At 41.9% G+C, this 12,287-nt stretch overlaps 1 protein-coding gene across 3 annotated transcripts in view; it reads right to left on the bottom strand.

Annotated features, from left to right (window-relative positions):
* Positions 1-1,607: 1,607 nt before the first annotated feature.
* UBR2 (ubiquitin protein ligase E3 component n-recognin 2) overlaps positions 1,608-12,287 on the bottom strand; it is a 132,248-nt gene continuing 121,568 nt past the window's right edge. For 2 of the 3 annotated variants that reach the window (XM_025383365.1, XM_025383366.1), the window contains exons 43-47: positions 10,261-10,317; positions 8,795-8,872; positions 6,729-6,899; positions 5,441-5,542; positions 3,821-4,071 (exon numbers count right to left, since the gene is read on the bottom strand). In XM_025383365.1, coding sequence (XP_025239150.1) covers positions 3,930-4,071; positions 5,441-5,542; positions 6,729-6,899; positions 8,795-8,872; positions 10,261-10,317 — 550 coding nt within the window. In that variant the 3' untranslated portion in view covers positions 3,821-3,929. Of the gene's footprint in view, positions 4,072-5,440; positions 5,543-6,728; positions 6,900-8,794; positions 8,873-10,260; positions 10,318-12,287 lie in introns of all 3 variants that reach the window. The other variant, XM_025383367.1, reaches the window with a different exon arrangement.

The following is a 12,287-nucleotide window of genomic DNA, read 5'->3' as shown; positions in this document are numbered from 1 at the left end:
CTGGAAGGGGAAAAACATGTCAGACCTTAACTCCTGACAGCATTTTATCCTGTCCATCACAGAGGAGTGTAAACAGCAAAGTTAGAGATTAGAGAATGCTGAGCTCTCAGGATGGCGTCAAGAGGAGGATTAAGATGTAAGTGACAACTTCTAGCTATTTACCTGAGGGAAGTGAAAATTCAGATTTGTACAAAAACCTATCCATGAATGTTTGCAGCAATCACCAAAACAATCATCCAAACTCACCCAAATGCCCTTCATCTGGCAACTGCCCAGAAGTCTACAGCGGAATGCTACTCAGCAATCCAAAGGAACAACAGGGAGGACCCAGATGCATTCTTCTTTAGTGAGAAGCCAGACTCAAAATGCTACATACGATACAATTCCATTTATATAACATTCAGGAAGAGGCAAAACAAAGGGAGAGAAAAGCACTGGTAGCTGGAAGCCAGGATGAGGCAAGAAGTTGACTACAAAGGGGACTTTTGGGGATGACAGAATTGTTCTATTTCTTGATTGTGGTTGTTAAACTGTATGCATTTGTTAAAATGTATAAAACTGTACACTAAAAAGTTAATCTGTTTGTAAAATATACCTCAATAAATGTGACTTAAAAAACAAGAGCAGGAACAGGCCAGACATAGTGGTTCACACCTATAATCCTAGCATTTTGGGAGGCTGAGGCTTGAGAATCATTTGAACCCAAGAGTTCAAGACCAGCCTGGGCAACACAGCGTGACCATATCTACAAAAAAAAAAAAAAAAAACAAAAACAAAAAGCAAAAAACAAACAAAAAACACAGAAATTAGCCAGGCGTGGTGGCATGTGCCTATAGTACCAGCTACTGGGGAGGCTGAGGTGGGAGGATTGCTCAAGCCCAGAAGGTTGAGGCTGCAATGAACCAAGGCTGTGCCACTGCACTCCAGCCTGGGGGCCAGAGCAAGACCCTGTCTCTCAAAAAAAACCAAACCAAACCACCACCACCAAAACCAAGAGTAGGAAGAGAGGGAGGAACGAGTCAGAAGGGGCTTCGTGAGTTCCTGGAACTAAAGACAAAGAGTAGTGAAGGCAGTAGGCTGGGAGCAGCGTTAATGACCAGGAGGCAGGGCGAGTGCAATGGAAACCTTGCTGTTTTAGTTTGATGCTCTCAAGAGGATTTCAAAAAAACAGAATTCTCATGGACAATGACTCCCCTAGGAAGACAGCATAGCTGCCTTCCTATCTCTCTCTCAAAAGCAGGAAGTGGGGAGTATGTAAGGACAAGGACCTTGAGATCACCAGGTAAGGATGAACAGGAGTTTAAACCCAGACACACGTCTTGGAGTGCCCTGTTTCCCAGTGATTTGAGTTCCGAAATGGTCCAGAAAGGTCACACGCTGTCATGGCTAATGAATATGAAATTAATCAGCTGAAATGATGATCACACCTTATCTAGGAAGGTCAAGATAGTTTGGCTAATGGCCATAATTGACACTAATAATATAAGCTTCTTAAATTTAAAGCTAATACAGATATCCCACTATATTTGTAGCAAGGTGACACGGGGCACATTGCTGTGGCAGGTAAGTGTGTAAAACGAAACAGAAAGATATATGCTAACGAAAAGTAATGCCAACACCTAAAGCATTTATTTGGATATCTTTAAACTTTTTACATATGATACATTCCAAATTTTACAAGTTGCCCACAGATATTAAAGTTATAGCCAATTTATTAAACAGATATGATTTTCCCTGATACGGAAAGCATGTTATATAAACATTTCTACAATAAACATAAAACATGCAGAACAAATCATAAAACTAACATGATTTATAAGGTAGGAAAGACAACTACCTCAACACCAGAAAATAAAAACGTGTGTATGTTGCAATTTCATGTAAATTCATCTTCTCCCAGGCTCGGTGATATTCTCAGGGAATGGAATCCAGAGACACCCTTTGCTAACTCCAGGCTCCTAGGAAGTCGGGCCGGAAAGCTGAGTATTGTTTTGATTTGGCGAAAATGTTTATAATCCACTTGTAGAGAGAGAAACCTGATCTTATTATTTTAAATTTTAGCTTGGTGAACATATGAAAAAAAGCCAAAAGAAGCTTACCTTAAAAGCTAAAGAAACTGGATGTGACAGAGGCCAAAATAAACATGAATTATGCCACCTATAGCCCAACCAACCAGATCTTATGAAGGCCAGAAAAAAGGGGAGAGAGCTGGATTCAAATGTGAATTTTCTTCCTGTTGGTTCTCCTCTCAGCTGGGTGAGTCAGTCCCAAGCAAGAATGGTGACGGGTCATCCTCCTCTCAAGAGGGGGCGGTTCTCTCACACACTACCTTGGAGAGGAATGTGGCTTCTATATCTTCACTTATTTTAGCCTCAGGTCCGGATTTCTGACCTTCTTCCTGCTATACTGTGGAACAGTGCCTTGTTGACTGGTAGCTGAGTGGAACAAAACTTGTAATCCAAAGAAAACTGATTGAAAGGGTCACTTGCATTGGTTAAAAAAATCCAAGAGCCTCTTATTATTCACTTGTTCCTTAGCCCCACCTTAGACAGGCTCAGAATTTATTCCTCTACTAAGTCTTCAGTCACTCTCTGCAGGTATTCTAGCTCTCAGCAATCATACATCAAACAATAGTAGTTGTGTGGTACATAATAATTATAAGCCATTTTGTAAGTGGCTCTTGTTCTAGGAAGGCACCTCAGTAAGAACAATCTTCAAAAAGAATAAAAAGCCTGGGTGCCAGACCATCCCAGGAATGCACTAAGTGAGCCAGCAAGGAAGCAGCAGCTTGTCTGTTCCAGGAAATGCTGGCTGGGTGGGAGTGGGTTCTCACCTTCTTTAGTGTTTGACTTTAGATGATATACTCTGCCAATTTAGCCTTAGAAATAACAAGAGAATATTACTGTCTGAAACATTAGGATATTCTAAAAGAATACAAATAAGAAAATTAGAATACTCTTTTAGAATACCTACTATTTTAAACTTAAGCTTGGTGAACATCTGAAAAAAAGCCAAAAGAAGCTTACCTTAAAAGCTAAAGAAACTGGATGTGACAGAGGCCAAAATAAACATCAATTATGTCAGCCACAGCCCAAACAACCAGATCTTATGAATGAAGGCTTCTCATCTGGATATTAGGATATTCTCAAAGAATATCCTAAATTTTTAGTCCATACTCTTTTAGAATATCCTAATTTTTCTTCCTAATTCTAAAAGAATATCCTAATTTTTAAGATCACCCTAAGTTTTTGGAAAGCCCTTTAAGTGAGTTTTCTCAAAGCCAAAAGTCTTGCCATAAAAAAAAAGAAAAAAAAAAAAACCCCTCCAACAGCCCTGAAAAACCAGCCAGCACAGTAGCAAGCCACCTTCTCCCCACAGGCTTCTTCCGCATGCGTGTCCCCCAGCTCTCTCCTAGTCAACGGAGAGAAGGGAACACTGCCTTCACAATCAACCACTCTGCTCCTAGGAGTAGGTCCTGTCAGCGGAGGGGACACCAACCCAGTCCCAGTGTTGGGCCACTCAGTGAAACCAGGAAGTATGACCCAACAGACCACAGAGACTTTGTTTCCTGCCTCCGTGGAATCAGCTTCAGACCCACAGTTCACTATCATCGATAACGTGAAATATCACATAATGGCTGAGACTATGCAGTCAGACCCCCACAAAGGGGCTGGGATCCAATCTAGGAAAAGAAGCTCCTTGCTCGATCTTAAAACCCAAGATGTTATATTTGAGGGGCACAGCAAACAGTGCAAGAAAATCTGCTTATGGAAGATGGTTTTCATCAGTCCTCAGAACCAGAAACTATAAAACTGGGAAGGAAAGTTTAAATAAAGAATTTATTTCCAAATTCAGCAGAACTTCTTTCTTTCTTAAAAAGCCAACTGGGCTAAAAAAATCCAAGTTTCTGTTTTTTGGTGGTGCAATAATTATAAATGTTGCCAGTCAATGCCAACCAGTGTCTGATTGGCTTCCTGTGCATGTCCAATTTCCTCTGTGACACTGTGTTGGTGCCAGAGCTTCTGAATCTTCTTGAATCGCTCTTTGCATAAATGTAAAGGATTTCCCCGTCTAGAAAGAGAAGACACATGTCACTCAGAATGTGTTCTGTTTATTCCATTATAACCCAACCCTTCCTGACTTAGGCTAGGTTACAAGTTATTGGTTTTAGACTCCCTGCAACATTTCTGTGTGGCAGCTGACTGTGGCTATTAACAAAAATACTAGCTCTGTTTGCCAAGAGCAGGTAAAAGGGAATAAATGCTGAAAGAGGAAGGAAAGATACACAAACCACACTTACTCAGAATGAGGTAAGGGAATAGAGGTTGCGGGGGATCAGGAGGGTCTGGGTTGAGAGGCTAAAACTACCAATTCATTGTCCATTTTGTTGGTAACACGTAAACAGGAAAGGGGGCAGAGGAGAGGGTGAAAGAATTATACGAGTAAAAATGTTCCTCATAGATTTTACTAAGAGCGCGAAGATAAGAAAAGAAAAGAAAAGAAAAGAAAAGAGAAAAGAAAAGAAACGTTCCCCAGATGCAATCTTTCAGCCACATTCTCAGTGAAGCAATCAACTGAGAGTAACTTCCAGGTCCAATTTAAACACAAGTGCAAGCTTTGGTGGGTTCCTGCCTGGGACCAGTGCCCTGAGCCAGGTACCTCTGCTCCTGTTTCTGAGCACAGCCATCCTCTCACTCACTAACCAGACTCTCCTCCTCTAACAGCCCATGCTGAGAACAGTGGGGGACACCATCACTGGGTGGCACATGGGCAGAGCCTCGCAGTCCAGCGCCTGGGGCAGCTCATCTACTTACCTTGCTTGGGTTTCTAGGCCTTCAACATCTGCTACTCAAGGCTGGACAGGCATATCTATGGAGGTTAAAACTTCTATCTCCTTTAGACAAAAGAGATGGTCTAAAAGAAGTTCTTTAGTAGTGCTTGGGGGAAGGGAATTGTTAGCTTACAATACACTAAAGCTACCAGAGTAGAAGTAACTTAGCCTCAAATATTGTTATGTTGTTCTATGTTTTAAATCTTTGTCCCCCAGATTTTAGTATAATAAGCACATTTGTTAGCAATTAAGATTTTCTCAAACACTAGGCCTCCTCTATACAAGGCCACACAAGTCAGAGTGGGCCATCCCTGGAGTGCTCTGAGCTGGGATGCCATATGGCAATTCAAACAGTTCTTTGGAGTGATAAATAGAATAAAGCTGCACTCTGTCCTATTCTCTTCCCTTACCTATCCTGATGTTCCTCATGGCATTCTGAAGGCTGGGAAAAGACCACCACACCAGGCTGCCAGGGCACCCTTGCTGGAAGACTCCACTGATAACACAGCCACCTCTTCCAGAACCACCTCAGCCCTCCACCCTCAGGACGTCAACACATCCTGAAGGGTGCTGCGGGCCCTGAGTCAGCTGACTAGGATGGGTTCTTACCTGAGTCCCTGGTCGGTCTCCCCATAGTCATCAAGGTAAGGAGGAGAATAAAAACAGCCTTTGGTTTTCCCGGCTAAAAATAGCACCTGACATTCCCGTACTCTGTAGAGAGATCATCCAAACGTTATACATTTATACATTAGTAACCAACGTTTGTATTCAGTTCCAAATAGAATGAAGTCTTACAGTACTGCTATTTAAACCACTATTATGAGGAAGTTATCCATTAAAAAATGTGCACAAACTAGGAAATAGGTTGAATCGAGACAAATTTGTGGCCCCTGATTCCTTTGAGAGATTTGCATTTTTCTGGCATTAACAGTTCAGTGCAATTAAACAGATATTTATTGAGGACCCAATATGTATACGAAATTGTCAAGGTCCTGGGGGGATGACTAAGCTACGGATACAACCTAAGCTCCAGAGGAGCCCACACTCATGTCACACCTCTGCTTCAAACCCTGGAATGGCTTCCACCTTGCCCAGAGATGTCACCAGCACACAGCAGGCCCTGGATTCTCTCACCTGTGCACAGCACTCCAGTGACACGAGCCTCCTTGCCTTGAGCAGGCAGGCATATTTCTACCCCAGGAACTGTGCAGAATGTTCTGAGTAGAATGTTCTCCCGCTTCTTTAGGGCTTTACTCAGAAGTCATGTTCTTAGGAAGCCTTCCCTGATCTACTAAAATTAAATCTCAAATTTAGCTCCACAGCTGCCATTTCATATTCCCCTCCCTGCTTTATTTTTTCTCCTTAGCATGTGTCACTATCTAAATTCTTGTCAGTCTTGCTTGTCCTCTCTCTCGTTAGAAAACGAGCTCCATCCATGAGGGCAGAGATCTTTGCACTGCGGACTATTGCATTCTCAATGCCTAGTACATAGTAGTCACTAATCACAAGCTGGCATGTAGAGTTGTGATAATATGTACGAATGGAGGTAAAATCCAAAAGCCATGAGGACATGAGGACACAACAGAAAGTAATTCTGACTGGATTTGTACACAAAATCAGAGGTTTCATGTTAGCGGGAGACGTGAAGAAAGTAGAACAGAACTGTCGCCTATGGTTGGGGGAAGAGGAGTGGGAATGGTGACAATAAAAGAACCAACACAGAGTTGGCACGGGCCAAATGTGAAATGTGAGGAGACGAGGAGCTCCATGTTTCTGGAATGAATCAAACACAGAACAGTGCTCTCAAAATTCCTGGCAATGCAATAGTTTCCTGTGACACCCTAACAGTCAGATACTGAGGCAGATCCAAAGCCAAAAAGCCCCTGCAGGTCCTTACCTCAGGAAGATGCCCACTCCAGAGCCACAGGAGTAGGTGTGAGCTGTGCAGGCTCCTACATCCTCCCCTTCCAGCTCAGTCTGGCAGCAGTAACTCTGGGAGCACAGCAGAGATCCACACACAAGGCACAGAGTTGGGGCTCTGCTCTTATCACCACCTGATTTGGGGCACCTCCAAGGGATAAAAAACCCACAAGTCATTGATCTAAAGAGTGGCTAAAGAGCTAGTGAAGAAAACACCAGCCCAGAAAAGAATTCTGCAATATCAAGTAAAGCCAAAGCAGCGTATATCCTACAGTCTATGCAAATTTATTCCTAGAATCAGGAATAGGAAACACCTTGCACATATATACAGAGACCATGTACTGGAAACACTCAAAAGAATCAATAACTGGAGAAAAAAATAAATAAAATCATCAATAGAAGAAAAAGATAAATGGTGCCACTGCCATATAATAAAATACTGTAGAGCAGTGAAAAATCAATAAAGTTATACATGTCAATGCAGATAAATCTTAGAAACAATGCTGAATGAATGCAAAATCAGCTGGGTGCAGTGGCTCACGCCTGTAACCCCAGCACTTTGGGAGGCAAAGGTGGGTGGATCAACTGAGGTCACGAGTTTGAGACCAGCCTGACCAAGATGGTGAAACTCCGTCTCTACTAAAAATACAAAAATTAGCCAGGCATGGTGGCGCGCACCTGTAGTCCTAACTACTTGGGAGGCTGAGACAGGAGAATCACTTGAACCTGGGAGGTGAAGGTTGCTGTGAGCCAAGATCACACCACTGTACTCCAGCCTGGGCAACAGAGTGACACTCTGTCTCAAAAAAAAAAAAAAGAGTAAAAAATAAAACATGCAAAATAACCATATATGCTGTTTAGGAACAGAAACCTATTATGGTTAATGTATAGGAATAGAATGCTTAATATTCCATTTAGAATAGTAGGTATCTTCAGAGGGAGGAGGAAGAGGCAACAGAGAAGAGACAGCTGGGGAGCTTCAACTGTCTAGGTAATGTTTAAGCTCTTACATTATTATATTCTTCTTTTCTTTTTGAGACAAAGTCTCGCTGTCACCCAGGCTAGAGTGCAGTGGCACGATCATGACTAACTGCAGCCTCCAACTCCTGGGCTCAAGTGATACTCCCACCTCAGCCTCCCCTATTATTCTTTATGCTGCTTGTATGTTAAATATTTGATACTATATTAAAAATTACTGCTGCACGTAGTGGCTCACGCCTGTAATTCCAGCACTTTGGGAGGCCGAGGTGATACTAAAAATACAAAAAAAATTAGCTGGGCCTTGTGGAACGTGCCTGTAATCCCAGTTACTCAGGAGGCTGAGGTACGAGAATCACTAGAATCTGGGAGGCGGAGGTTGCAGTGAGCCAAGGTGGCACCACTGCACTCCATCCTGGGTGATAGAGCGAGGCTTGGTCTCAAAAAAAAAAAAAAAAAAAAAAAAATTACTAAGGGCTGTTATTACTTTAGGTGCAATTATTAAACATTCATGAATCGAACTTGCTCCTCCTACTCCCATTCCATGTCTTATTCTGAAACACAGTGAAATGATGCTTTTATAAGTTACGTAGTATAGAGTACTACAGATGTTATTCTTTTTTTTGAGACAGAGTTTTGCTTTTGTCACCCAGGCTGGAGTGCAATTGCTCGATCTTGGCTCACTACAACCTCCGCCTCCCGGGTTCAAGTGATTCTCCTGCCTCAGCCTCCCGAGTAGCTGCGATTACAGGTGCCTGCCACCACGCCCAGATAATTCTGTATTTTTGGTAGAGACAGGGTTTCACCAAGTTGGCCAGGCTGGATCTCCTGACCTCAGGTGATCCACCCACCTCGGCCTCCCAAAGTGCTCGGATTACAGGTGTGAGCCACTGAGCCTGGTCAAGTTTCTTCTTTTTTCCCTTTTTACTCTCCCTCCTCTCATAAAGTCCTAAAATATGATTTCTCTACCCAAACAAAACAAAGAACAACAACAAAATCCTTCAAATTCTTTGTAGAGAGGTGTTTCCAGTGGCAGGGATGTTCAATGCTAACAGCAAAACTTACGAGAAATTGGATGCTTGATTAATGAGGCTGCTGTAATCCTCTGGAAGGTTTATTAATTTGTTAGATTCTCTTGGATATCTGGAAAAAAAGGGAAAAATTAAAAAAATGCTCCATTAATTTAGGTCATATTATACTACGAGGCACTTCCATGTGCACATACCTGCCTAGCCCGGGTAACACGGTGTGGCCTTTCACTACTTTACCTATTGCCAAGACAAGAAATGGAGTTAAACGGAAGGGGGGATTATTTTAGACAGTAGTTCTTAATCGTATCAAAATCACTTGGGGGAATTTTGAGGCGACAGACATGCTAGGGCTGTAACTTTAGAGAAATTAGATTCAGTAGGTAGTGGCCTGAGTATTTTTTCAAGTTCCCAAGGTTATTCTGATGTATACTTCTGGTTGAGGATTACTGTTCCATTTATTAAGAGTTTTCTGACATCAGGGTGCAATCACATGAAATTGGATATTCAACCATTTTTGACTTATAAACGGACATTTCATGTAGTCCAACCTAATAAAATTGGAGTGTTATTTCCGGATGTGTAAAAGCAAACAAACAGGACAGATAATCTCTAGTCTTCTGACTTTTATGGACGGTGTATTTACCAGAACTAAGAGATATAGGTTGAGTATCCCTTATCTGAGATGCTTGGGACCAGAAGTGCTTTGGGTTTTGAATTTCTTTAGAGTTTGGAATATTTGTATTACTTCTGTTTGGATTCTGTAGTAAAGCATGCTCTACCAGATCATAACAAATGCATCTCAACTGTTAATCCAAGTTGACTATCTCTAATGTTAAAACCTGAAATCCGAAATGCTCCGTAATTTGAAATGTTGTGAGTGCCAACATGATGCTTAAAGGAATGCTCATAGGGACATTCCGAAGTTCAGATTTCTGGATTAGAGATGCGCAACCTGTACAATAACAGTTGAGACACATCTTGTTAGGATCTGGTAGAGCACACTTTACTACAGAATCAGAATAGAATTAATGTAAAAAGAAATGAAGGAAAAATAATGATAAGAAATGACTGGCCATGATTTGACTGATAGTTATTGAAGGTGAATGACAAGTATGTGGAGCCTCATTATTTTGCTCTTCACACTTCTGAAGAGTTTTCCCATAATGAAAGACAGAAAAAAATAGAGCTAAGAAAAACCTAGGAGATGTGTTATATTTTTTAAAGCAAATATATATATATAATATACATAACTTTATTTGCTAAAATATAATAACTTTGTTATTTGCTTTCTCTGCCAAGAATGTAATATATTTATGTTCATAATTCTGACTTTGATAGACTCTTCTCATTAGATTAAGAAGAAAATATGAAGGCAACATATCTCAACCTTTTGGAACCACTGAAGGCGTGAGAAGTCAGTTTCTGAAGGAATACAGCACTTATATCCTGATTCCACCCTTTCTCCCACCCCAATCAAGTTTTTGAGGATCTTTAACTTACCTTATAGCATCTCTTTCACCTTCTAGATATCTTTTAACTTCACTGTTATGGCACCAACTTTAATGTAAACAGAGGGGGAAAAAACACAAAACACGTTTACTTTTAAAGGGTTAAAACCAGAATTTTTTCCCCTCCATAGCCAATAAGAGGAAAATAATATTTTTGACCTAACATACTTACTTCATCAAAAGAAATCTGAAGAAATACTATTTTGCCTATAACTTTTAAAATCAGGAAAATATTCTCTAAAAGCAAGAATGCTTAAATATATTAAGATTTGTGGCTATAAACATCATTATCTTACTAATTTGGATACTCTAGAAAAACTAGTCTATATTAATCTATATTAATGCCAAGCTAACATTATCTAGAGCTAGAACACTCATATTAAAAATAAAACTTTTTTTTTTTGGCCAGGCGCGGTGGCTCACATCTGTAATCCTACCACTTTGGGAGGCCGAGACGGGCAGATCACGAGGTCAGGAGATCGAGACCATCCTGGCTAACACGGTGAAACCCCGTCTCTACTAAAAATACAAAAAATTAGCTGGGCGAGGTGGCGGGCGCCTGTAGTCCCAGCTACTCGGAAGGCTGAGGCAGGAGAATGGCGTGAACCCGGGAGGCGGAGCTTGCAGTGAGCCGAGATTGCACCACTGCACTCCAGCCTGGGCAACAGAACGAGACTCCATCTCAAAAAAATAAAAAAAATATATATAAAAAAAAAACAAAAATAAAAAAAACTTTTTTTGGCCAGGTGCTCATGCCTGTAATCCCTGCACTTTGGGAGGCTGAGGCGGGAAGAGTACTTGAGCCCAGGAGTTTGAGACCAGCCTAGGCAATATGGCAAAAGCCCTTCTCTACTAAAAATACAAAAATTAGCTGGGTGTGGTGGCACGTGCCTATAGTCCCAGCTACTTGGGAAGCTGAGGCGGGAGGATTGCTTGAGCCCAGGAGGATAAGCTGTGACTGTGCCAGTGCACTCAAGCCTGGATGACAGAGTGAAACTTTTTTTTTTTTTTTTGAGACGGAGTCTCGCTCTGTCACCCAGGCTGGAGTACAGTGGCCGGATCTCAGCTCACTGCAAGCTCCGCCTCCCGGGTTCCCACCATTCTCCTGCCTCAGCTTCCCGAGTAGCTGGGACTACAGGGGCCCGCCACCTCGCCTGGCTAGTTTTTTGTATTTTTCAGTAGAGACGGGGTTTCACCGTGTTAGCCAGGATGGTCTCGATCTCCTGACCTCGTGATCCGCCCGTCTCGGCCTCCCAAAGTGCTGGGATTACAGGCTTGAGCCACCGCACCCAGCCGACAGAGTGAAACTTTAAAAAATAAAATTGTTTTTTCTTTTTCAGTGTGGTAAAATATATACAACATAAAAATGACCACGTTAACCACTTCAAAGTCTAATGTTCTGTAGCATTAAGTACATTCATCTCGTTGTGCAACCAGCACCACCATCCATCTCCAGAACGTTTTCATCTTTCCCAACTGAAACTCTGTAACCATTAAATGCAAAATTCCTTCTCCCAGTCCCTGGCAACCACCATTCTACTTTCTGTTTCTATGAATTTGACTACTCTAGGTACCTCAGTGAAGTGGAATCATACAGTATTTATCCTTTTGTGACTGGCTTATTTCACTTAGCACACGTCCTCAAGGTTCATCCATGTCGTAGCATGTGTGAGAATTTCCTTTACTTTTCTTTATGAGACACAGTCTTGCTCTGTTGCTCAGGCTGGAGTGCAGTGGCGTAATCTTAGTCTCACTGGAACCTCCACCTCCCAGGTTCCAGGGATTCTCCTGCCTCAGTCTCCCGAGTAGCTGGGACTATGGGTGTGCGCCACCACACCTGGCCTACTTTTAAGACTGAATAATAGTCCATTGTGTGTGTGTGTGCACACATTTTGTGCATCCATTCACCTGCTGGACTTCTGGGTTGTTTCCATCTTTTGGCTATCGTGAATAACGCTGCTAGAAATGTGGGTGTATAATATTGATCTGAGTTCCTGCTTTCCGTTATTTTGTAATCTG

The sequence above is a fragment of the Theropithecus gelada genome, chromosome 4 (genome assembly GCF_003255815.1).
Source record: "Theropithecus gelada isolate Dixy chromosome 4, Tgel_1.0, whole genome shotgun sequence".
Lineage (NCBI taxonomy): Eukaryota > Metazoa > Chordata > Mammalia > Primates > Cercopithecidae > Theropithecus > Theropithecus gelada.
Note: the sequence above shows the minus strand (reverse complement) of the source record. Positions and strands in the feature narration are given on the sequence as shown.